Raw genomic sequence first — 26,398 nt, 5'->3', positions numbered from 1 at the left:
AGCGGCGGGGCTGGGGCCGAGGCTGCCCCGCCGGGGTTTGGGACGGTCGGCGGAGGCCGGCAGCCCCCCAGCGAGCGGCCTGGCGCCCGCGCACCCCGTCAGCCGCTGAGGGCGCGGCGGCCGCTCCAGGGGCCGCGGCACGGGAAAGGTGCCGGCCCCTCGCCCGGCCGCCGGCAGCACCGCGCCGCCCGGGGCCAACCTGCACCGCCCGCCTCGAGCCCCGGAGCGGCGGCGGGGCGGGGCGGAAGGCCCTGCCTCCCTGCTATTGGCTGCGACCGGCGGCGGCCACTCTGCGATAGGCGAGTTCCGCAGTCAGTGGCGCCCGGCCCCGCCCCGCCGCGGCTTTATAACGGGCATCCCCATGGCTGAGGCGGGTAACCTGCTGCGGCGGGAGGGGGCAGAGCCGGCCCGGGGCACCGCGCACCGCCCGCCGACGGACCCGCCGCCGCCGGGCTGAGGGGCGGCCGCCCGGGAGAGCCGCCTCCGGTGGCCGCAGAGCCCCGCCGTCCCGCCGCCGCCCCCTTCCCCCCGCCGCCCCCCCCCCCGAGGGACGATGGTGCCGCGGGCCTGGCGCGGCGCGGGGGCTCGCCCGTTCCTGCTGGCGCTGCTGCTGGTGCATCTGCCTCAGGGTCGCGGCCACCGAGCCACGGGGCCCCGGGTAAGTGAGCCGCCGCCCCGGCGGCGGGGCAGCCCTTCTCCCGCCCGGCCCGCCGCGGCAGGTTGCCCTGTCCCCGGCCCGCCGCCCCCGCGCCCTGTCAGCGCCGCAGGTGAAGCCCCGGCGGGGGCCGCCGGGCAGCCCCGGCCCCCCCCGCCCCGCGGCGGGCACGCAGCGCCTCCGGGCCCGGCTCCCCGCGGGCGCGGACCCTCGCCGGGGCCTCCCCGCTCGTTAAAAGCCGGGTACCGGCTGAATGCGCCAAGTATATGCATCGGTATTAACTTGTTGGTATTTATTGCAGACAAAAAAGTGGGGCGGGGGGGGAGGTTGGCAGGCTGTAGTTTTATATTGCTCGTCTTGCATTTAATGTAGCTCCTGTTCCCAGCACATAGCTTTAGGACTTTTTCTCTTTTTATGTTCCCAAGTAGGGAATAAATGAATCCCTGCAATAAAGCTAGATGCCTTCAGCCCAGACTTCTCCCTGTAGGAGTCTAGCTCTGTTTTTTTAATCTGACAATGTCTGACTCTTACTGGGGCTGTTAATTTCACTTACCAAACTATTACACTGCTCTGGGGGAGAACCCAACATCTTTTCTAAATATGGTCCTCCCAGTGAGCTAATGTTACCACTGCAGCACCGCTACGGAGTAGCATGAGAGCTTTCAATTATAAAGCTGCAAAACAGTAGCCGTTTTTCAGCCAATGCTGCAATAAAAGCATGGCTCTGGGTAAGTGGAAAAACTTGATCTCTCTGCAGGCGTGTTGGATGCATTGCCCATGTGTGTTCTTGACCCATCAGTCTGCAAGGCTATGAAATGTGGTACCTAATTAACTTATGCCAAGGTTAGGCAAGACCAGGAGTCTTTGGAATCGCTGCTTGGCCAAAGTATAACAATAAGGTGCTTTAGTGCAATGTTCTAGTCTTTTAATAGAAGTGCCGCTTGACCATGATGGCTATTAAATGCTTCTCAGAGCTATGGAAAGTGTACTGGCTGTACTGGTGTCCTTGTGTTGAGCAGTGCTGTGTAGTCTCTTTTATGGCCAGATGTGTAATAGCAGCTGTTAGAATGTGGCAGATCAGAACTAGTGTGTGCCATAAATTCTTGGAGACATGTTTTAAAAGATGGGGAAACATAGGGGTGCTTATGTTTGTATCTGTATTACCTGATATCAAGCGTAAACCTCAAAATTGGAGTGGTGCCAAATGGAGAAGAGCTTTGAGGTGATAAGTAAGAGTCTGACTGGATGACTAGGGCCCTTCTTCAGCACTGGTATCTGAATACTTTAATGAAAAGCAATTGAAACAAAGAACAAAATAAAAAATACTGATTGCAGTGCATAATTGCACAATGACCCTGTCTGTCAAACAGTTTCCATATATGCCATTTTTATGTACTGTACTTTACAAGGCAGTTTAATTGCTCCCTGTGCTGTGTCGTCTTTGGAATGGGAGCTACTTCAGGAGAGTGGAAAACAAAATACAAAGGACTACTGATGTACTTTTTGCTTCAAGTAAGTGAGCTGACTTTGTTTCTCTGACTTTGCTATTTCTCCCTTTGTGACTGGGGCAGAATGTCAGCTGTGCGCACCAATGTCTACTTGTGAGCTCTTAAAGGGAAGGCTGTGAACTTCCAGGATGTTTAACTTCTGAGGCCTGTCTTATTACACTTCTAATTGTCATGCTTAAGTGCATGTGAAGGTAGAGAGTTTAATTTGCTCATTTGCAACCATGTTGACTGATCCAAGTCCCTGAGATTCATCTCTTCTTGTGGTTAGACATTGCCACTAAGGTTGTCACAGTACAAAGGTGCCATACTTTGGATTCCAATGTACACAAGGAAATTTTTTATTAACCATTTTTTGATGATGATTACCATCTTACACCAGCGTGTCTCATGCTGAGTTGTGATCAAGAACATATTCCTGTCAGGAACCCTCTCTGGATGGGGGGATCAGTGTTGCAGTTCTAGGGTCTGATCTTGTAGGTGTTCAGTTGCTAGGTGTGATATTTACCCTTTCCCACTTTTTCTTTTCTGTATGGTAAGCACTAGAATGATAATATTTGCAAGATGAAGTGCTTTTAAAGGTAAACAGCAGTCTTTAATCCTACTCAATGAGTTTAAATGTGCAGCAATAATGCTTGAAACAAGTTCCTGATCTTTCTCCTTGCATTTCCCTCTTACTACTGTAGTATTGCTGCTAAGCTAGGCAGCCAGCACTGTCACTGAATACAAAGGCAGAAGAGTATGGCTTACTATTGCTTGCTGAAAATGATGAAAAACTAAGGGTATTGGAGAGCAATAGGTGTATCTACATCTCTTGTGCCAATAAGGGATTAAACTTCCAAATGAGGGTAGTTAAAGATGATTACTTGAATACCAAAATCAATTACAAGTGCAGCTAGTATCTGCTGGCCTGCTGAGGTACTCCTTGCTCTCAAAAGATGTACAAAGTTTGCTGTTTCCTGTTACAGTGAAAGTATGAGCAGTGACATGAATCCCTTAGACTTGGGAAGTGTTAGTGACCTGTAGGAAACATCTGGCTTTTGTACGTATGCTGTGGCCCACTAACAGTTAATAACAACTGTCCAATTGAAGCTCCATGGTAAGTCTAGTATCTTTGGTGTCCTAGAAATAACTTGGAAATCCAAGGCTTTTGTGTGACTTGTTTCCTCACTTGACAGACTCTAGAAAAGCTTCTGCTGTGTTACATAATTGCATGGTCAATTTTGCTTCTGTAGGTCTGAAGAGCCCTGTGGAAGTGATCAGCTGGCTGTACTTAGAAAATTTCTGTCTGAAGGATGTTGGCTTCTGGAAAAAGATAATCAGGCTTTACTTTCTATTCATATTTTCTTCCTGTGTGCCTCTCTTTCTCTGCTGGTATGAGATCTGGGGTTGTGTGACAAGCCAGGTCTAGCTGTTTCTCCTCCTTGACCCCAAAGTGATAGATGGGGAGTTTGACTGGGCTGGCTCTTGCATCTCCTACTGTGTGGTGCTTTTGAACAGTACTCTTTCATAGCACATTAGATTGTGCCACTCTGTTTTTTTCCCATCTGGACAATAAATGTTGACCTTTGTCTTTCTAGTTTAGAAAGATAGATCTATATAGGTCCCCTGCTTTTTGATTATAATGCCCTGACCGTTAAGAACTTGCTCCATTTATGGCAGGGAGCTGTTGATGGCAGTAATGACAAATACTAGCACAAGAAGATGGTGGGTGCTTGCAGAAGGAGCAGAACGCGACTGCAGCAGTCAAAAGCTGTCCTAGGGATGGGCTTGGATTTATGGAAGGCTGGGGTTCTGTACCTCCCAGTGACTGCAGAGGACTAAAAAATGGGAGGGGAGGGCAGGACAGTCACTATAACTTTCTTTCTAGTTTCATGCATGGAAACATGCCATATCCCTCCTTGAAAGGCATGCTAGCTGGAGATGTGGGGGGCCTTCCAGTTCAGTGCTGTTGTAAAGGGAAGGCAGTAGATAGTAAAATTATGAAGCTACACACAGATTCTAGTGCATAAACAGGAGTGCTATAGAGCAATGGGAATTCCCTGCTGCAGCTGGCTGTTAGCTAGAACCCCAAATAAGAACCTTGATAAAAAATGCTGGAAAGGCTCCTGCAGCTTTGCCATTCTGTCAGGAGGAGCAAGAAGCATCGCAGCTTGTGCCAAGGAGCCTGTGTTCTCACTGGAGCCCCACTGGGAGCGTTCCACAAAGCAGGTATCTTTGCACATGCTCTACTAAAATTAGGGGGACTGTGTTCTTCATGGTGGGAAGAAACTGGAAAAGGGCATACTATAAAAATACAGGGCAGAGGGCTCCATATGAAGGAGATCCAGAACAGAAGAGTGAAACTTAGGGTAGGTTTTCAGTGGCTGAATTTTGTTTTTTGGTTTGAGCTTAATCATCACTCTGCATTGCAAAGGTCTACACTGATAAGTTACAGCTGAAGCACTCTAATGTTTTAGATTTCCTTACTGTTGGAAAGACTCATTTTAATGAAGGAATAAGTATCCAAAGACAAGTCTTCACAAAAGCATCCCCTGACATGACAGACTTGTTGCTCTATGGCAAAGAGCTTTTTGTTACAGGTGCTCTGTTTCGGTTGGCTGAGAGATGTTCTTGCCTAAGTGAAAACTCTAATTGTATGTAGAGCTATACTAATTGTTTCTCCCTCTCCTTGTTCATGCTTAGACCTTTAATGTTAGACAGCTGAATTCCTTGATGTGTACCACAGAAACTGATCTGATTTGCTTTTTATTCATTATGCAACTGTTAAGGAACAGGATTAATTCTTGTGTGGAGAAGTATTAAAACATTATGTTCCCATATATTAGTGTTGGAACAGTGGGCCCTGTTCTAAATGGGGAAACACTGTAGGATCTAGCTTGCTCTGTGTGCTCTTAGAGCTGGGAGTTTAACTGCCTGAGCTTCTGAGTTGGCTATGAGAATATTTCACTCATGTTAATGACCTCTGCTGCTAATGAAAGACTTCTGGCCACCAAAAGACTTGATATAAACGATGAAACTGCTTGTGTATTTCTTCTGGTGGTGACAGCCAGCTCCTGTAGCTGGTAGAACACCTACAATGGTAACCTCTTGGACTAGTTTTCAAGTTTCTAGCACTAGTCATGTGTTAAGGTAATCTTCACTGACATCACTGCAGAGCAGATGCTGTCTTGGCTTCTTTAATTTCCAAATGGCCTGAAGCAATTGGTAAGATGACTGTAAACCTCATTTCAGTGGTAGAGTAGCTCTGAAATATTAACACTGCTGTTTAAGTATCTTAGATGTTCTTATCCTGCCATCTCAAACTAATTGCGACATAACTATGTCAAAAAACCCCAAACAAACAAAACTCCTTTTGTCTCCTACTTGGCTGTTGAATCCCTGCTTCTTCTGGGGCTGGCACATCTGACAGTGTAGTTAAGCATTACACAATAAACTTCATGCTCTTAACAAAACCCAAACACAGAGGCAATACAGGTGAAACTGAAGCTCATCCCTGAAGACTGCTGTGCTGTCACGCTTAGCCTCCTGTTCGACAGTGTGATGGCTTCTTCTCAGAGCGCCCCAGCAGCTGCCACAAGGTCTTTGGTACTGACGCAACACCCAGGGACTTTGTGGCACAGCAGACCTTGAGCCCTAAGCTTGGTGTGCGCTGGTGATAGTTTACTGCTTTGTCATCAAGTGAAATTCTAGCAGAGAAGTGGATGTTAAACTTGTGACTTGAGCTATGAAGCCTACTTTTTTTGTTGTTACAAGCTTAACTACTGTTGTTGCTTTTGTAGGACTCCAAGCTTCCTGTGTTTGTTTGTGAGAAGCTCTTCCATTTGTGAAGTTCTTGCCCCAGCACTGAAAACTATCATTGCTATGGGTGAATCGCTTCAGCACTGGAGCTTTCAGAGTAAGGTGTGAGGTCAGTGTGAGACGTTTGCTTACATAGAGAAACTACCAGGATGTGATGAATGTGGTATGTAACTGTCTCCCTCTTACGACTAGCTCACATGAGCAGTTAAGATTTGTGTTTAGCAGCTTACATGTGAGCCCTGCGAAGCTTTTTGTGGTGGCTTTACTGCCTGTAGGTACGAGGAGGGGGTATTCTGGCACCGAAACCCTTCTGGTGATGACCGAGAATGCTTGCTGCTTTTTTTTTTTTTTTTTATTAGGCATTGTAGCTGTAGGAGAGTAACAAGAAAGTGTAGCTAGTCACACCAGAGTGTAATGCTTGCACTCAGGGCAGTGAAAACAACCACCCACCATACAAAGGAGCTCTTTGTATGTGTACTTACATAGGCTATCGGCGGCTCCTCAGCCTGAGAGCAGACAGCTCCCTCAGGATGAGGCCTTACCTTGAAATCAGGCTCCTGGCTTCCTGACCTGGATGGCTTTTCTCCTTATCACAGTAGCCTCCTGGTGCAACTTAGGCTCCTGTGGGATGCTGCACTAACACTGTAGGTGGTGTTAGTGATATTCATAAGCATTAGAGAAGAATCATCTGCTTGTTTGGTGAGGAAAAGGTAGCCTTGTATAGCGGGCCTGCCCACTCACAAATGCTATTCCTTGCAAAACTGAAGAGACAAATATGGTTGTTATTCACCCCTAGAAGAATTACTTTTGAGGGAAGCCTGTGCTACCTGTGTATGCTGGAGGTGCAGCCCCTACAGTGTGGGGCGGGGGTGATGGAAAAAATGGAAGCTTTGGCTTTTGAAGGGATTAATTCTACTGTGTGACCCTTCCAGGGGAGCCTTAAGACTGGCCTGGGCCTGACAGGATGATGTTAAGGTGCCAGTGACAGCCTGGAGTAACAGCCTTGGTGGAAGGCTATCCTGCCAGATGTTTCTCATACGGGCTTCTCTGGGGCAGTTGTGCTTCTGTCCTCAGAGCAGTAGCCTAGAAGCCCCCATAAGTGTCCAACTGCTTGCACTGTCAAATTCTTCCCTGGTGTCTCCCAGCTGTAGCCTGCCAGGGAGGACATGCATGCATGCATGTTGGATTTGTGCATTTTTGCCCCCCACTGGCTTGTGGCTAAGCTAGCTGTTTTTGAGAGCCCACCGACAGGTGTTCTCACGTGGAGTGGCATGTGGCTGTGCAGTGAGGAAGTGAGTGGTAGGTGTGAAATGAGAGCCAACTTAGGTGCTCCCTTTCAAGGCCTGTGCCCAGAGATGGGGAAATCCAGGAACAGGGGCTGCATCATTAAAGGTTGGAGCAGGGTTTTGTCAAGTAGAGTCCTGCAGCAAAGCTTAGACAAGCTACCCACTGGTGCTGCTGGCAGACTCTTCCATGCAGATGAAGTGGTACAGAAACTGGTGCATGTAGACAGTTAACTTGCTCTGCTATGGGCACCCAGACTCCTCTCCTGGGCTGGAGCTGGAGTTCCTAAGTAGCAGCTACTGCCTCTGGGTGAAGAACACGAATGAATGTGAGCAGGACAGTAAGTAAACGTGCCACGGAGTACCACACTGCTCAGTACTTGAGTACAGACCCGAACCATGTGCTGTGGCTCTGTAAATGGGGTTGCTTTGCCCACTTTGACTTGGGGTGGCTAAGGGGGAAAGAAGCAGACTTTCTGCATGCAACATCTTTCTGTGCAAGGCATAGATTGAATCTATTTGAGACTGGCTTAATAGGCTACACAGCAGTCCTTGTTGGCCTAAAGTTAAATTTGATCCACTGCTGGAAGAGCATGGGCTTAACATTTTTCTCCTGTTCTGAGTCCTATGGCGAAGTGCAAGAATGTACCTTCACCCTTTTCAGAGTGCAAAAAGCCTGCTGTTCTGTGCCACTAAGACATTTGATTAAAGCTGCAGTTGAGGGGGTGGGAAAGGTGAGGGCTTTCTCATGGGCGGGCTTTTCATAGAATTATAGGAAGTGGAAGGGAAGGTGCACTGGAATAAGGAAGATGGAGAAGTAGGACAGATGAAATAACTTGCTTTTCTGAGGTTTTTCTTGGCCACTGGTCCAGTTAATGATAGTTGGAATCATATCCAGAGGGAAGTGCTGATCCTCAAATAGGGAGGAGAGGTTCCAAACACTTAGTGGGCAGATTCTGTTTCAGAGTTTTTTTTGGCTACCACTCTTCTGTTACCATTAGCTGGGTCACAGACCAAAAGGAATGTGAAAGAATGTTCTCCATCCCTGTTCTGTGACTAAGATCAATCACTTAAGTTGCATGGGGAAGCCAGACTCTTACCTTCTGATTAAGTCCACTAGCTTAACTGCTATACTTAGACTTGTGATGCATGGAATAGTGCTTGTTCTACACTCCTGTGGAGTTCCAGAATATTGGGTTAAGAACTTTTTCTTTGGTTATACAAAATCTAAAATATGAGATAATCTGATCCTTCAGTTGTAATTCTAATACTTAAGGTTTTGACACTCCAGCATATTAAAACAATCCAATACAGTCTTAATGTAAAGGTGAAAATATTATGTTCTGTGGCTACCATGAAACTGAGTGGACTCATGGCTGCTCCTTGTGTTGCAGAAGCAGTAGTGTGGCTACCTCTGGTATAGAGGGGGAGTGAACCAGGCATCAAATAGATAAGGAAGCATTCTCAGGTGAAAATACCTGGTAAAAGTAGTGTTACCCTTTAACGTACAACAGGGGCACATGCCTAGGAAAGGTGTCCAGATGTACGCTATCTCTAGATCATGCTTCTGTGTGTACCAGATACACACTAGACAGAAGCAGATAAGATGATAATCTTTTGTTGCAGCATAATGAAGATTAAAGAGCTTACTCTAGCTGGTACATCAAACCATTTCCCTTCCCATTTCTTTGAAGCAGATTTACATGCAGTCTACGCTTAGACTTAAACAGATACTTGGTGGAATGAGGTGCAAGTTAAGAACTAAAACTCAAGAAGCTCTTGTGTGTAATTTCCAGGTGGAGGATATTAAATGAGTTGGAGTTTGTGGATACTGGCCAGATAAAGGGGTTTCCATCTGAGCCAAGTAACTACTTCTGATTTGACTCTAGTTACCATATAGAATGGTGGTAACTCTCGTTGGCTTCTACTTGGAGTTTTGCATTTGGCTTATTCTTCTGCTCTTAAAAGTGAGCAGGCAAGTGTTGCAAAAGTAGATAACCCTTTTGACTTAATACCTCCAATCTACCTCCAGTGCTTTGGAGTTCTGTCAGGCGAGGCATCTGATGTAAGGCACTAATACAGCACTGCTGCTGTATCTTCCTGCTGTTGTAGTAAACCATAGCCAATTGGATTCTCAGTGCTGCTGGTGGTGGTGTTATTTGTCCTCAATTAGATACAATGCATCTGATATCTTGCATAATTTTCAGGCATATGTGGAAATCTGTCCTGCTAGAGCCTTAAAGTAGCTTCTGAAAGTGGTTGCCATGGAATAGGATAAGTGCACTGCACATGTGTACAACTCCATGGATTTACTCCTTGACTGTAAGAGAATTGTGCTTCTGGTTGCTGTACCTGAAGGCCTCGGGTTATTCTAGAGATACTGTCCTGGTAAAATCTGAAGTGGTGGCGAAGTGACTACTGCTTATATGAATAAGTAATACCTAATGGTGGAAGAAGGTATTTCAGTGGTGACTGTGCTACCTAATGAGTAGCTCATGCTTTCCATAAGGGGGTACATATTGAAGGAATTTGCTATGAATTTTTATCAGGGTTGCTACCAGCATTTGTCTGATGTTATCAGTGTCTGAGCTGTCTTTCCTTCTTTATTATTACACAGGTACAGCCAGTATTTTTAGGAGCAGGAATCATGGACTTGAGTGCAGGATTGAAGTCAAAGCTGTGTTCTGTAGGCTTTAGCTTGTTAGGTGTTCTGTGGAACCAGAGATGTTCTACTGCACTGAGGCAGCATGTTTGTTCTCTGTGGCAGTAACTGGTCTTGCACTCACTTTACTCTTCCTAGTTTGAGCCTGAACTGTAGGAGTAGTAGCTGCAACTTCTACAGGTAATTACAAAATGGACATACACTATCACTAGCAAAGTATGTATATATATGATGGTTAAACAGATTATCTGGAAGTATGGGGGATTGTCAGCCCAAACTTTCTTTTTGGATGCTCATCTTCAGGAACTTCCAGGAGGCTGAACATTCTCTTCTCAGTGAACTCTGAAAGTGCTTTATGCTCCAACTTGGTGGTGGTTTTATTTAAGTCGAGGACTCTTACACTGAAGCAGGCCACTTGGCTCCAAAGTAGTCTGGATGTTAGTGGATGTAGCTGTTGAAGACTTGAGTTTTTCCAAGGCTGCTGGGTTTTTTCCTCCCTTCAGTTTCCCTGAAGTAACAAGTGTGTTGGCAAAAAAAAAATATTTGTATTCTGCTGGACTTGAGCTGTCACTTAAGCTACTAACTTAAAAATCAGCAACTCTGCTGAACTTCACAGCTCACCTACCAGTTAGGCATACCCTGAAAATTGTGATTACATTTAAGGTGGCTGATGGAGCTTTAAATATCTAGCCTAGTTCAACTTCTGCCATGTCACTAGTATAGGTACCTCTTGAGGGTGAATAGGGTGGGGAGTGAGAAGCAATCAGTGTGAAACTAGGGCCGCTGATGCTTTTCTTGTTTTCATCCTTAGTTGTCCATGAGACAATCTAAATGTCCAGATTTTTACTGTGAACAATAGGTACCTGAAGGAGTTGCAAACTAGTTGGATTGGGAACAGAAAGAAGTTGATCTATTTTTCACCACAAAAGAAAAAGTGCTTCTTTGCTTGAAGCACTTTGGCAGCGTTATTGGAACTGAAGCTAGCTGTTGCTCATCAACATACTCCAGTGTTATGTCTTGCAGATTTCTGCTCTGGATGTAAAAGCACCCATAGGACAAATCAGCTCAGCTCATCTGCTCTGTTTTGTAAAATCTGTTGGTGTATAAACGGCTATAATGTGTAGCTATGTTAGCTCTTACCCTAGGAGGATGAAGCTATCCTGGTTCATATGCATGGTTCTTGCATGAAAGTAATTAGAGAGTCCCAACTTCCAAATTGAGTTTTGACTGTAGAGTTAACTTCAGAAAAACTCAGTATGTTTTCTAGAACACTAGGGTTTTTTGGTGATGAAATTAGAACTGCGTGGGAGGGAAAAAAATCTGCCATACTTGAGTAAATCTGAGCATTCTTAAAACCTGCCCTTCAGTACCTCTGGAATTGACCCAGTTGTATGACAAGTAAATTTTCAGCCCAAAGATTTGAGGCTCTGATCTAGCTTGAATAGCTAGTGCATGTCAGAAGTAAATGAAGTTTTTTTTAAAGTTCCTGCTGGAACTCTAATAATTTACCTACAAGTCTCCAAGATACGCTTCTAGTTCTGCTGGCATGAAGACAAACTCAAACCAAAAAGTCTCCCACAATTGCTTCACATAACCCAGGGACTTCCCCCCACTGCCCCAGAATAGATGGGAAGAGTTTAGCAGGAAAATCCCGTGCAATTTGCAAAGAGAAGGATTTGATTTTAGTTGAAACTTTAAAAACCACAAGTAACACTTTTACTTCTGAGTAAACAACAGCCCCAAATCAAAAGTCCAACTTCAGCTGTCAGCAGGTTTTTCTCAGTAGCAAAGAATACAGAGTTCCAAAGGAATATCTCTTTTTCTTTATGTTAAAAAACCATAGGTATCTTATCACAGTAACTGTTCTTCCTGTTAAACTTGGTACCTTGTCAGGTGTCCCATGCAACTCTTAGTTCACTGTTCCTTTTCTGTAAGAAAATGTCCACATCTGACCTTAAGTGGGGAGCCTCCACTATAACTACTTCCAAGTTAACCTGCTCACTAATATTGTCACCTTCGGAACAGCTGTAGATTAAAAGCTTCTGACTAGCTTTTTCCTTATGTCTGGATTCCTGTCAAACTCTGCTCCACACCCTCCAAGACTTGTACTCTCTGTGTGTACCTCTTCAGGCAAGGCAAGGAGAGTGGGAGAAAAGTTTGAACTTGGTAGTTCTTGCTGAAGCCTTCTTCCTGGCAAAGGTGAGTCCAACTTCAGAAATTCATGTTTTTCTTTGGAAATCACTGGGGCAAGTAAATAAAGTTAAACAGAATAAATTTTCTACCTGACATGCTTTCCTTCAGTTTGTTCAGCTTTAATAAAGTCTTCTCAGGTTTAGAGATGTAACCAGCCTTTCAGTGCAATGAATAAGTGCAGCGTGTCAGAGCAAAAGCTAAATATGATTTTCACTTTTCTGAAACCATGGAGAATACAAGCATTTACATTCAGGAAGTGCCAGAGGGCTGATGATAGACATGGTGCAGTCACCTCAGATTAAGAGGACAAAATAGGGTGTTATCTTTGGCTTGACTCGGGTTAATATTTACTAGAAAGCAAACCTAGGGATTACCACAAATAACCTAAAACAAGCATGTCTACTCTTCACTGTATGGCAGACTAATGTTCTTGCATATCCATGTGTTTCCTAAGGCAACCAATTAGGATAAAGTGAGAAGAGGTAATCTTGTTAAATCTCATGCCAGCGTTCAGATGAGTAGAACCATACTTACTTAAAATTGCCTTAGTGAGACTTGCTAGTGGCTTTTGTTTCACTAGCAGATGCTGATGTAAAAATACAAGACTCTTGGCATCTGTTGTTGTGAGGCAATTGACACCAGTGCTAGGCATTGTTTACACAAAGCATCTAAATGAAGTCACTAGTGGATTCAACAAGATACTAACTGAAGACAGCATTTATAAATGCTGACATTGATGAAGTTTGCTTAGTTAATGCCCAGTACTAAATTGCAATCAGGATTTGATGGCTCTGAATAGAGTAAACCTCTTAAAATAGGCAGGGGACAGGGTCTGAGGAAGAATTTCTTTCCCGAAGAGTAGAGAGTACTTTCTTCTTCCTCATTCCCCAGCTCTGTCCTTATTGTTGCTGACAAAGCAGTTCCTGGGTTGCAATATCACCTCTAACTGAAACTCTTGTCAAGCTGCTGTTGCGCTGCTTATTCATCTTGAGCACTTGGCTTGGAGCTCCAGATCGCTGAAGTGAAGGGAAAGCACTAGGAAGTTTTCCCCTTGGTTTAGGGAGAGACATGCCTCTGTTTTAGGTATTTTTCTGGGGAGAAAGCTGATGGTACCCAGGGTCATCTTGTTCTCAGCTGATGGCTAGAATGCATAACTCTCTTGGGAATCTTTCTAGATGTATTGTAGGGCAACATCTATATGTTAAATCTAGTGCTGTATGTAGAGGCTGCTCAGCTTGAACTGTTTTAGCTGGACCTACTGCTTTCAGACAGTGAGCTTGACTTTGTAGGAAGCTTCCCTTTAAGTGTGATTTTTTTCCCTTTGGGGGAAGTCTTTGGAAATTGAGTAAGATTATAAAGTCATCCCACTTTAAAACTCAAATGGCAGTGATTCAACAAACACTACAAGCTGCTAAAGCGGTTGAACGAATAACTGGCAAGTGTCTGTCTTAGTTGAAGCTTGGAATCCACTCTGGTAATTGCAATATAAGCTCTTAGGCAAGAAAAGAAAAAAGGCAGATGTTTCTTTATCAGCCTCAAAGGTCAACAGGTCTCCTGTAAAGATGGGCAGGCTCAGAACCTCTGACTTGGTGTCAGTCAATGTGACAAGATTAAACAGAACTGTAATTAATCACTTGAGTTCACTTAATTCTCCATTCTTTCCCTTGGTTGATTTATTTGCTGGTTTCTTCATATGTTCCAGGGAAAGTTTCCTTTCTAGGTTCCAAATTATCCCTGTATTTCTTAGGTCTGACTTATGCAACAGTCGCCTCTAATGACACTAATACCCACAGGACCATATGGCATGGACAGTTCTTAGCTGAAGTGTGAGCATGTTGCCTAGAATCTGCAAACTGGAAATGTTTCTGCTTTTTTCCTGGCTGGTGTGGTTGCTTGACCTTGCCCAGCTTCCAGACCCCTCCTCGCTTCTTACCCTGCTCCAACATGGGTTCGTTCCATGGGCTGCAATCTTCCAGGAAAAAAATCTGCTCCATCATGGGCTTGTGGGCTGCAGCTTCCTTCAGGAAATGTCCAGCTGCTCTGGCTTCTCCTCCCCCCTGCCCCATTGTGTGGCCTTTTGTCTTTTAAGTATGTTTTCAGAGGCACTGTCAGCTTGGCTGATGGGCTCACTTTTGGTCTGCAGTGGCTATGTTGTGGAACCAGCTGTGTCCAGCATGGGGCAGGCCCTGACTGCCTCTCACAGAGGCCACCTCAGCACCATGCTGCTACCGGGACGTTGCGGTGTAAACCCAACACAGCTGGTCAGACCAGGCTGAAGAAGGAATGCTGCTTTGGCCTGGAAAGACTCCAGCAGAGTCAGCAATGGGTGTGCCCGTGCTTCTGGAAGTACCACCAACATGGAGCTCACACCTCAGTCAAACAGTTTGTGCCCTGAAATAAACTGCTTCAGTCCTTTTCAAGGTGGTGTGAGTTTCTTACAGAGGTTGAATATGGTTTTGCTGTGAAAGGTGCCAGTGCACCTAAAATTCAGAGATCTAATCTAACATACATTCTACTCAGTGTTTGGTTTTGTTTTTTTTTTTTTAAGATGTAGCCTCAAATTGACTGAGCACTTTCAGGTTCTGTTCCCATGTGAATGTAGTTTCAGTATTGATTGTTCTACTCTTCCCCTTCTTCAAACCTAGGGATTGGCTTTTCATCTTACCCTTCTGGAAGGGGAAGAGAACACAAATTTAATACTTATAAGTGCTATTACTGGTACTGAATAATTCTGCAAGAGGAGTGTCAGATATTGTAACTCCTGACAAACTTCAACCTGGGAAAATTACAGGAGTGTCTCTGTAACATCTGGATCTGGTGTTCTGCATCCTTGGGTGTGGACAAGCCCCCATGCTTCAATTCTCTGATGAAAGTGTGTTTGGCCCTTAACAGCAAAAAGCGTATTTAGAGTTATATTACCATTATCCATTGAGACATAGGATCATGACGAAACTTTACAGCACTTTTAACTTGTAATTTTCTTCTCTTGGAGTCCAAGTTGTAGGTGCTGAAACTTGACATATAACAATGCTAGTGCTCTGTGCTTGATAGTGGAGAGGAATACGAAATACTTGAACAGAAGTAGCATCAGAGAAGCTACTGCCCGAATACTAGGTTATCTACTTAAATATCCTGTATGTCAAAGACCAAAATTTCACTTCTTATCTCTTAACAAGTTTTTTTACTGTTACTTGAAGCTAAAACCTTTTTCTGATAGTTGTCTTTAAATACTCTTTTTTTTTTGCTGGACAGCAAAAGTAGTTTTGTCACAATCAGTCTCCAAACAGGATAGAAATAAACCTTTAAGTTTCCAGAATCTGTCAACTTCTCTAACATTTTAATTAGAGGTTTTAGGCCTTTACCAAATAGTTTCTCAAAGCCTTATGAAGCCTATGCCACTGCAGTAATTCACAAGTACTTACTGACCTTACACTTTAAAGCAGCAATAACTGTACTTCCTTTCTTGCATTGCTTACTGCCTTTTGGCAGGATTTTGTGGAAAGTACTAGCTTTAAGTAATGTAAAGCAATTTATGAAAAAAATAATGGTCTGTCCTAGCTGTAGAAGCACCGCTGCTTAAGATGATTAGCAATTAAGGGCAACAGACAACAAGCTTAGTTGGGTACTCCTGAGCTGTATCAGCTTGTGTTTCCAGTTATTTATGCTGTCTCCATACTGTTGGCTTGTGTCTTCCAAGCTCATGTCTGAGCATGTTTTCTGATTCCCCAGCTATGTGTTGAACTTGCTGCTTTGGCCTGCTGTGAGCTACAGCCAGACAACTCGCTCCTGTGGCAGGACTGATGCTAAAATTTTGCCTCACAGTTATATGGCTGAAGCTGGGTTTAGTCACTTGCCTTGGTGGTCAAGTCTGGATGAAGGACAGTTACTGAAGCCAGTCTAGACAGCTCTAGCCTCCTCGATGAAGCACTAACATATCTTGGAAGTAGAGTAGCTTTTAAACTACAGGAGCCCTTGTGATACTGCAGTTCCTGACAGCCAGCCTGTGCAGGAATGCTTTGCTGGTGTCCTGTGCTAGCAAAGCTTTCTACCTATGCTATACCTAGTGTAGGTATAATTGAACAGCAGAGTTGTCTGGGCTTGCTTTAAACATCCACGTTGGCTATCTACAAGAACTTACCTGCTAAAAGAAAACTATACCTCTCTCCAGCAGAGATCTGATAACTTATAATGCCAAGGTTGGGACATACAATTGATTTTATCCTACCACTTGTCTGGAAGCTTTCCCTGCATAGCTGGTATAGTGATGACGGGTAGATCAAAAGTACATGTAAACAACCTGGAACTCTGCAAGGGTGCCCACCTTTGCCAATGACTGTAGAAAACATGCCTATGGTCTGATAAGAGTAATGCCTGGATTTCATGGGGCTGGATGGATGACCTGGAGATACTTTAAACTGGCACGCTTTGTCATGTTGTACTTCTACTTACTGAACTACATGAGGGCAAGACGCAACCCCTGCAATAATGTGGTTGTATCACACTAGTTATGCTGCTGCTGCTGCATGATGCCCTGGGCAAGCTGTTTTCACACTGGATGTGGAGCAGCACTTGAGGGGATGATGTGGCTCCTCAGAACCTGGAAGAGTTATCTGTAGTGCACTAGAAACTGAATTTTGAAGAGGTTTTTAGTGGATGGGTTTGGCCCTAAGTATACCCTGAGAAGGCCCTTTGTCTGAATAGGGGAAGGAAACTCTGAGCCCTGAGGTATGGGTGTGATGAACTAAATTTAGCCTAGCTAGGGCACACTACTCTCTTAGGCTTTTAATGGTATACTCTCTTTGCTATTAAGCCCCATGGCCAACCTGTGCAAGGTTCTTGACAGGTGCTTTTTATTCTCCATGGTAAAATATTTTAAGTACTTGCTTGAAATAGAACAGTGAGATGATTCAGCTGAGTGCAGGGCTTCTCTGCTTGTCTGTTGCTTGTTAAATCTGAATGCAGGATTGTCAGTTGCCTTCAGTTCTCTGTGTTTAGGTTTGCAGCACATAAAAGTGAAAATCTGTTATGGGTTTATGTAAACACAGTATGTATGTTAAAGTATTCACCCTGCAACTGTGAACAAGGCATTTGATGGGAATGAGGAAAGTAGGTCTGGAACATGTAACAATGTTGAACTTAGCCTAGAAGAAAAGAAGACTGCTGTTGACAGATGAGGAAGAGAATACTCAGGGATACTTTCTGCCTTCCAAATTACAAAAAATTTTAATGAGAGGGCAAAAACTTGACCAATGTACCTAGTGGTATGCCAGGGTTGGAAGATACAAATTACATCAACCCTTAGCTTGATGAGGTGAATTTGCTGAGATAAGCTAAAGGCTCAAATCTTGCATTAAGACAGTTGTTATAAACATGACACGTCTTTCATGTGGTTCTAGGCATGAATATGCAAGTGGTGATGTGATCCCTGTGAACAGAGGAATTTGAGTAGAGAAAGCCAGTACCAAAGTCTCTGACTCCCCTATAAAGCATAGGGCAAGGCCTGTCTTAGACTGAATCCTATTTTCAGAATAGATTTCAATGCCCTCTAGTGGCTTTAACTGTACAAGGAATGGTTGGCTTATCTAGAACACCAACCTTGGGTGTTTTACTCAGCAGGAAGAGGTAGCTGGAGGTGTGTGTGTTGGGGATGCAGCTATGCTGTGGTTGTGTGAGGAGAAACAATGGAAAACATCTAGGAAATACTTCCTAACTTGAATTATTTAAATATTACTGAATGCCAAGCATTCCAAAAGTGAGATCTGGGGGTACTTTTGCCTTTTTAGGCTAGGAATAAACCTTCTCTGAGAAGCCCACTGCAGAATCATAGAATCATTTAGGTTTAAAAAGACCTTTGAGATTATAAAGTCCAACTGTTAACCCAGAACTGCCAAGTCCATCACTAAACCATGTCCCTATGCCTTTTTTAAACACCTCCAGGGATGGTGATTCTACCACATCCATGGGCAGCCTGTTCCAAGGCTTGATCACCTTTTCAGTGAGGAAATTTTTCCTAATATCCAATCTATGGATATTAGGATCCTAAAATCCATTTTATCCAAATGGCTCAACATGAGGCCATTTCTTCTTGTCCTGTTGCTTGTTATATGGGAGAAGAGACTGACGCCACCTGGCCATAGCCTCCTTTCAGGTAGCTGTAGAGCGCAATAAGTCTGAGTCTCATTTTGCCCTTCTCTGGACACGCTCCAGCACCTCAATGTCCCTCTTGCCGTGAGGGGCCCAAAACTCAACACAGTGTTCAAGGTGCAGCCCCACCAGTGCCCAGTACAAGGGGATGATCACTCCCTTGTCCTGCTGGCCACGCTGCTTTGGACACAAGCCAGGATGCTGTTGGGTTCTTGGCCACCTGGGCACACTGCTGGCCCACGTTCAGCCGGCCGTCAGCCAGCACCCCCAGGCCCTTTTCCCCCAGGCACTTTCCAGCCGCTCTGCCCCCAGCCCGTAGCGCTGTGTGGGGCTGCTGTGACCCACGTGCGGGACCCGGCACTGAGCCTTGTTGAACCTGGTACAACCGGCCTCGGCCCACGGGTCCAGCCTGCCCGGATGCCCCTGCAGAGCCTGCCTGCCCTCCAGCAGCTCAACACTCCCCCCAGCTCGGTGTCGCCTGCAAACTGGCTGAGGGTGCACTCGATCCCCTCGTCCAGATCGTCGATAAAGATACTAAACAGAGCTGGCCCCAGCACTGAGCCCTGGGGAACACCACTTGTGACCGGGCACCAGCTGGGTGTAACTCCATCCACCACCACTCCTTGGGCCCGGCCGTCCAGCAGCTTTTAACCCAGCGCAGGGTGCACCCGTCCAAGCCGTGAGCAGCCAGTGTCTCCAGGGAAAGCTGTGGGAGATGGTGCCAAAGGCTTTCCTAAGGTCCAGGCAGACAACACCCACAGCCTTTCCCTCATCCACTGGGCAGGTCATCTTGTCACAGAAGGAGATCAGGTTTGTTGAGCAGGACCTGCCTTTCCTAAACCCAGAAGAATTTCAGTATTCCCTTCTGTAAGAGTCTGGGTTTTAAGAAAAGAATCGGATACTCTGACACTAAAATGGGGAGCTAGCCAAGTCAGACTTCCAGAATTGCACAGTGCAGAAGTGCATCAGCAGTTTGAGGTAAAACAGGTTTTACCTCATGCCATGTAGATAAAATGCACAACACTTTACCTACAGTGCAAGAACCGTGGAAGACTGTACAGGGTTGAGGACTCAGAAGTTGGAGGTCTGCATGGGCAAATCAGGTACAGGTGTTAGTTAACCTGTTAGGTTAATCTCCTAAAGTAACTGCTTAGCTTTGAACACTGTTGTCTGTGTGCTCTCTAACACTGTTTCTTGTTCTTTTGAGGAGTAAAGCATGGGATGTTCAGTGTTTGTGTGGCTATAGAAGGTAAAAAGGTGTTTGATGGCATAATTGGCTGTCTGCACTTGCTTACTACCAAGAAGGAAAACTGGAATATGCCTTAAGGAGTTTTCAAGATCAAAACTGCTTGCAAGACTCTTGCCTTTAAATCTGATCTTTAAATTTACTGTGGCTTCTAATAATGATGTTAGTAGTTCAACTTTAATTCAGTATGTTGTTGGTGAAAGTTAATTAGATGCTTTAATTCCACTTGAATAGTCTGCCTGACCAATGATATAATTAATTGGCCGTTTGTGCCATTTGGATGCATATGCATTGGTGTGCAGCATACTGATAAGATGTCTCAGAGATGGCTTTCTTGCATGCTTAGTACAAAGTGCTTTGAACTGGAAATTGACCAATTACCTCTGGAAGCAACTAATAAAAGCAGTGGAAGTTGTAGTTAGTAGATTGTACTGAATGAACAAAGATTGGGTTATGCATCTGGCTTTCGAAGACTTTGTCTCATCTGAGTGTGCTTGTGGATTGGAGAACCTCTGTTCTGGTAATTTGTTTAGGTTGTGTTTTAAGTTAGAGAACTCCTAAATAGCTTCAACATGGTAAAAAAATGAGCCTGAAATGCAGTAAGACTTGTCTTTTCTCTTTAGATTGTGTTCTTTGAAGCAGTGCTCCCGCAGTGTGTTAAGTCTCTGTCCCAAGAATTGAAGGATTTCATTTCAGTAGGCTTAGGATCTCGAGTAACTCTTCATTGAAGTAAATCACAGGCTTGTTAAGAACGTTGTTTTAAGAGTATTTTGTACTGTACTACTACGGTGAATATATAGCTGCCAAAATATTTCCTTGATCCTTCTTTATTCTGTTCAGTGGTTTGTTTTCTTCAGTAGGAAGAGAATAAAGTTTCTGAACAAGCTCAGTGTGGTGTCTCTTTTCACCATCATGCCTACTGCAGCCTTCTATTTCCTAGTTCTAAAGTATCTAAAGTCACCTTGCCATGTAGTGCTCCTGCACAGGCATGACTAGATCTCTGGGCGGTTAAGCAGATGCTAACTGCTGCCTCTGCCTGCACAATGTGCACTTGTCCAATGAGAAATGGTTGCAGATGGAAGCTTGTCAGGCTTCTGCTCATGTCCAGAGACAGAATCATTATTTGGCAGGTGAGGAAATCCTTTAAGGCTCTCAACTATTGTTCCAACAGATCTGTACTCCATTGTTTAAGCACTGAATTGGACTCTTCAGCTTCTGGTTTTATCATGGATACTATACTTGATTACAGTTGTGTTGCTGAGTTTATCCAGTCAATCCTGTTTGATACTGAACTTGGTGGGCATTCCTGTGCTGGACAGGCAGGAGCAATACTGAAATGGCAAAACAGTTGCTAAAGCTGGCATGCAACTTCTGTAGCCTCTTTGAGCAGTTAGCTTGGGTGCATCTGCCAAAGCAGATTACAGCTTTTTGTCTGTAAAGAAAGAGTTGTTGCTCTCCCACAAAGGTACGTGCCTTGGATCTGTTATTTTTAACTCTGAGCTTGTCAGCAGCTGAGTGGGTTTTTCTGTGAAAGGAAATGATGTTAACAGCAGTCCTACTTGATCTTCTCATATCATAAGTATTCTAATCTGGATTGTCAGCAGCATGTATATCCTGGAAGTTTTCAGGAAGAATCTATGAGTCACCTTAAGAATTAAATGCCACATCAGATTGACTACTTTTTGTGTCTCCTTTCTTGTCTGCTGCTTGTAAATTAATAATTTGAAGGGGGTCTCTGCTTTTTTGCATGTGCTGCCCCACTGCTTGTTTTAGGATATCTTACCCTTTTCCCATTCTTAGTTAGGTGCATGAGCAATTATTTTTTCTTTTATAAAGGAGCTGCCTTGTGTTTCTAGATTGGCAGCTGAGAGGAAGTGCCAGCACTGGAACAGAAAACAAACTCATCCTTCACTGCCTCTCCCAATGCTTTCTATCCCGCAGGCCAGTTAGGTGACGGGAAGGGACGGTGCCTGGACCTCCTGTGTTGTGCTAACCTCTGAGGGCACAGGGTACTCCTTTGAGATCCTAAATGGTACTTGGCTCTGCTGTAGTTGGGTTGGTGCCATGTTTACACTTAGCTTGCCCCAAAGGTGGGGCAAGGGAAGGGAGGAATGTCAAGTATCTTCAGCTAGCCACAGGATGTGATTAGGTAACTTAAGAGGATTTTCAAGTCTTTCAAACGACAAGTAAACATGTCAAATGTGATGGAAAGCTCCAGAGTCTTATATGGACAATCTAAGTCTCTCTGTCAAACTTGGAGCATCAGGTTAGTGTTGAATTTCTACTCTGTTTTGACCCCTGTCTTTTGAAGGAGAAGGTACCAGCTGTTGCAGGAGGGGAAGCAGGCCTTTGCAGGCCAATAAAGGAATAACTTGCCGCTTCGCTACTGAGAGTTAGTATCCGATGGTTTTGGGTAAGCTACTAACAAAGTTATAACAGAGTTTTATACGAAAAACTGTGGCATGTTACTTCTACAGCTGTATGGGTCTGAGTCTCAAATTCCACTTAACTCTTGGACTTCGATTCGTATACATGTAACTTCCTTAAAAGCCCAAATAGGCTAAGTAACTCCACAAAAGCATGCCATGTGTTCACTCAATGGGACTGACTCTAGCTTTTGTACTGCCTTTTGTGTATTTCTACCTAACCTTTCCTTGACAGGTGAAAAGTCTCAGATAATCCATAGCGGTGTTCTGTCTTGTCCCCGGTGCAATACTCACGCAGCAGTATAAAAAAAACAGTGATGAGTTCTTGCTTAACTCTTCCCTATTCAAGAATGTTCGCTGTACTGGTTAGGTTAAAGCAGTAGCGCTGCTTCGTTCCCTTCTGTTCGATGTTATTCATCAATTTCCTCTGCTTCCAGGCTACACCAGCAAGTACATCCCTGTAGTTCAAACACTGCATGTAAGTTGACTACATACTGCATCTGACTATAGTGATGCATTATTGTACACTTTTTTTTTTTCTTTTTCCTTGAACGTGCTTTTGGTGAGTAACTATGAATGTGGTCGGAGGCGGGGGGAGAATAGCTTTCCAGGCATTAAATGCCTGGAGAATGGTGGTAACTTGTGCTCTCTTTTATCTTTTCTACTGGCTTGTTTTGTGAACTTGAGTGAGTTACCATCTCTAAAGCTTTTCACCTAGAGTGCGATAATGCCTGCCTTACAGGTATATGGAGCCTTTTTCCTAGTAAATATGCTGTAGCTGACAGATAAAAGAAGCCTTAGAAGTGCAAAACCTCTGAAGCTGCACAGCATGCTTATAATATATCCCCATTAAACAGCTGTTTGGCAATGTCTAATGCAATTTCCAGTTAATGAGGGATGTTTTCAGGCCCTGCCAAGAGAACAGGTGATGCTTTAAACTGATATTTTTAATAAGTCATCTTTATTTCAGAAGAGGCAGCCAAGTGTGTATCCTGTTGCATTTGATGAGATCCTGGCCGTTCTTGTTCTTAAACAGGACCCCAAATTATTCCTGTTTGTGTTGTACAGCACCTAAGAGAGTCCTTGCTTTAAAGCTCAAACAAGAGCAAGGAATATCTGGGATACTTTTGTGTCTTTATCAGTTTAGGAACTGCAGAGAAGAAACTCTTCCAATATCATTCCTGCAATATGGTAAAACTTGGAGTAAGATACACTAGAGGGTCTGGTATGTCCTGACTTAAATTTAAGAGCATGAATGTGCTATAATGGAAAAACTGTTCCTCCAAACAGTTCTCCTTGTCACTCATGTGGCAAGTGCTTATCTCGTGCTTTCTAATGTCTGAAAAAAAAATGGGGGGGGGGGGAAGTAGAGGGTTGTCATGCCCATTTGATTTAGGATAAAAAGTGAGCTTGGAGTTTAAGGAACTTGATAAAGATGCTAATGTAAGTACAGTCCTTTGCCTGTAATTCAGGGGACAAATAAGGAGTTTGGACTGGACAGACTGGAAACACATGGTGGTGGGGTGAAGGCCAGTGTCTGGGAGAGTACTATCTAGTGAACCACTGGCCATTAGGAAATGGAGAAAGGATTGAGGGTGGGGAGAATGAGGAGGGGAGCATATCTGGTGCATAAGGCTTTGCCTGCAGACAGTCCCACCCTGGTGCCTCGAGACTGGTTTGCAGCCTCTGAAATAGCAATGCCTTGGGGTAGAAGTGTAGATGTGTTCCTCCCCTTTGCTTTTGGGGTACTGGAGCTGTTACTGGGAACACTGTTTCCATTGCATCAGTGTACAGCAGTGCTTTTTCACTAAGAGGTGCTGATTACTCAAGGGACAAGCTAATATGGTGGAACTTACCCTTCCACTCAACACTATGCTCCTGCAGTCCAGAGCCCCAGTGCAAACAGTAGCTTGCTGTGTGGCAAGAGATTACTCTTGATTGAAGAGATTGCTGTCTTGGGGGCTGGATGCTGCCTGTAGGCTACCAGCTGATAACTTGTCTGGACTCTTCTAGGAATGCCTGAGATGGCAGTAATCTCTCACTGTTTTTTGTAATCCTCAGTTATTTTGGGTTGCTTATTTATAGGCCATAAGTGTCTGAAACAGAATTCATGCTGTTTTGGTTTGCTGCAGAAGCACGTTTGCTGTGTAAGAGTTCTTATGGAGTGGGAGGGAGGTAGGAGGTAGAAGACTGATACTATCTGTGAGCTGCCTTGGCACTAGATATGCTGTCCTCACTACTTCTAAAACATCTCAGAAGGAAAAAGGCTGATTTTTGGCATTGTTTCTTCTTTATTGTAAAGCGCAAGGAGCTAAATATCACAGAAGATTGTGGACAAGAGACTTGGACTGAAAGTGAGATCATTCTTGATAAACTATATTTGGGTTGGCTAGAGATGAGAGTAATTAAAACAACCTTTGTGATGGACGTTGTTTTGAAAACCTCATGCAGTCTTAAGAAAGATCTTCACAGTTAAGTGATCTGTGACTTTTGTACTAGGCTTTCATTTGACCCTCTCCTCTGCCATTCTGCCTGCTGTCCTTTAAAGCTCTGCCAGTATCTTCTCCTGATGCTCAGTTTGGTTTTGCTGCAGGTTTTCTTTGCAGGTATATCACACTCTTTCCTTAAATTCTGAGTTGAATCTTCTTGCTGATGCTTAGCCTCTGAGGCTAGAATACCAAGCTGGTGGCACCTATTATCACCATTTAAGTCAGTCAAAAGCTACAGTATTTCTCTGGTGTTCCCAGTTTATTAACAATATCACTTCATTAAGGCTAAATAACTTGCTTTTCTCGGGCAACGTCGCTCTGCTCTTCTTGAGAAGGAGAACTTAAGCTTGGCAAGCTGAAGAGGCCAGTGGACTTGAGAATCCCAATTCCTGGTGGTTAGGACACATATCTTTCCAGCACTTGAACCCAGTGTAGACAGTTTAACATGCAAGGAGGAAGTCTAGAGGTCAGTGAATGGTTCTGCTAATGTTGACCATACAAAAAAGTCTTCCCACAAGCAAGCTGTTGGAAAAACCTCAAACTGCTTCCCTTGTTAAATTTTCTTATTGCTGTATGCCTTCTTTTGGGTATTGCTTTCCGTGCAGCTACCTACTTTCATTTTTTGGTAGAGTCATAAACCAGTAGTCAGAAAACAGTAACTGCTGTGTTTGGATAAACATCCTGTGCGTACATGGACATTGCGTAAGGGTAATACAAATACATACCTCAGTAGTCAGAACATCCGTGAAGAAAGTTATTGTAGGAGTTTATGATCAATTTCTAATTAGGTGTCCTGAAACAGACCTTTAGTGATACTTCTGCAGCGCAAGTGTGGTATGTATTTTTGTTGGGACAGATTGCTTGTGGCTCTTGTGTTCTGTATTCCAGTTAGGGAAACTGGACTGTCTTGAATAGGAAAAGCAGTGTGTTCAGGATTGTGGTACTGCTGCTTCTGATGGGCTGGTCCTGATCAAGGGGGTGGAGGAATTTCTTATTCTTGGTGCTTAAGGGGGACAAGGATGACTGCTGTAAATCTAAAAGTGGCAAATTTTATCAGAAAATGGTCATGCTGAGGGAATGGTAAGTAGAAAATGGAGTGAGATGGCCAGGGACAAGGTGACAAATAGAAAGTCAACAAGCCGGCTAGAGTGAACCTGTCAGGTGGGACCCTGCTATGCATTGCCTGCATTAATCCATCTTGGTACAATTGCCTTTGGGTAGCTATTACTATGGATGTTGACTCCTTTTTTAAAAGTCCTGGCTAAACAAGTACTGAGATGAAGATAAACAGTTCCAGTATCATCTAGTTGTGAATCTATTGTGTGGTACCACCAGCAGAAGTAGAGCTACTCCAAACCAGTAATGGTCTCTGTCTAAACTATTTAGTACTACATAGGAAGAATTTTATCTGAAAGTAATTTTTGTCATGGGCTTCTGCTGTTAAAGACTATTTCTGCTTAAGTAGGAAAAAAAGAAGAAAAACAGAATCATAGAATGGTTTGGGTTGGAAGGGTGTTTAAAGCTTGTCTAGTTCCAATTCCCCCCCTGCTGTGGGCAGGGACACCTTCCACTAGACCAGGTTGCTCAAAGCCCCGTCCAGCCTGGCCTTGAACACTGCCAGGGATGGGGCATCCACAGCTGCTCTGGGCAACCTGTGCCATGTCTTGCCACCCTCAGAGTAAAAAGTGCTTCCTTACATCTAATCTAAATCTACCTTCTTTTAGTTTAAAGTCACTCCCCCATGCCCTGTCACATGTAAAAGGTCCCTCTCCAGCTTTCTTGTATGCCCTCTTTAGGTACTGGAAGGCTGCTATGGGGTCTTCTCAGAGCCTTCTCTTCTCCAGGCTGAACAACCCCAACTCTCTCAGCCTCTCTTCATAGGAGAGGGCTCCTCTGATCATCTTCATGGCCTTCCTCAGGGCTTGCTCCAACAGGTCTGTGTCTTTTTAATACTGGGAGCCTCAGAGCTGGACGCGGTACTCAAGATGGGGTTT

General features: G+C 44.4%; 1 protein-coding gene across 5 annotated transcripts in view; it reads left to right on the top strand.

Moving 5' to 3' along the window:
- Nucleotides 1–379: 379 nt before the first annotated feature.
- SMOC1 (SPARC related modular calcium binding 1) overlaps nucleotides 380–26,398 on the top strand; it is a 134,459-nt gene continuing 108,440 nt past the window's right edge. For all 5 annotated transcript variants that reach the window (XM_055716778.1, XM_055716780.1, XM_055716779.1 and 2 more), the window contains exon 1: nucleotides 380–658. In XM_055716778.1, the coding sequence (XP_055572753.1) occupies nucleotides 554–658 (105 nt within the window). In that variant the 5' untranslated portion in view covers nucleotides 380–553. The remainder of the gene's footprint in view (nucleotides 659–26,398) is intronic.

The sequence above is a fragment of the Falco cherrug genome, chromosome 7 (genome assembly GCF_023634085.1).
Source record: "Falco cherrug isolate bFalChe1 chromosome 7, bFalChe1.pri, whole genome shotgun sequence".
In the NCBI taxonomy this organism is placed as follows: Eukaryota; Metazoa; Chordata; class Aves; order Falconiformes; family Falconidae; genus Falco; species Falco cherrug.
Note: the sequence above shows the minus strand (reverse complement) of the source record. Positions and strands in the feature narration are given on the sequence as shown.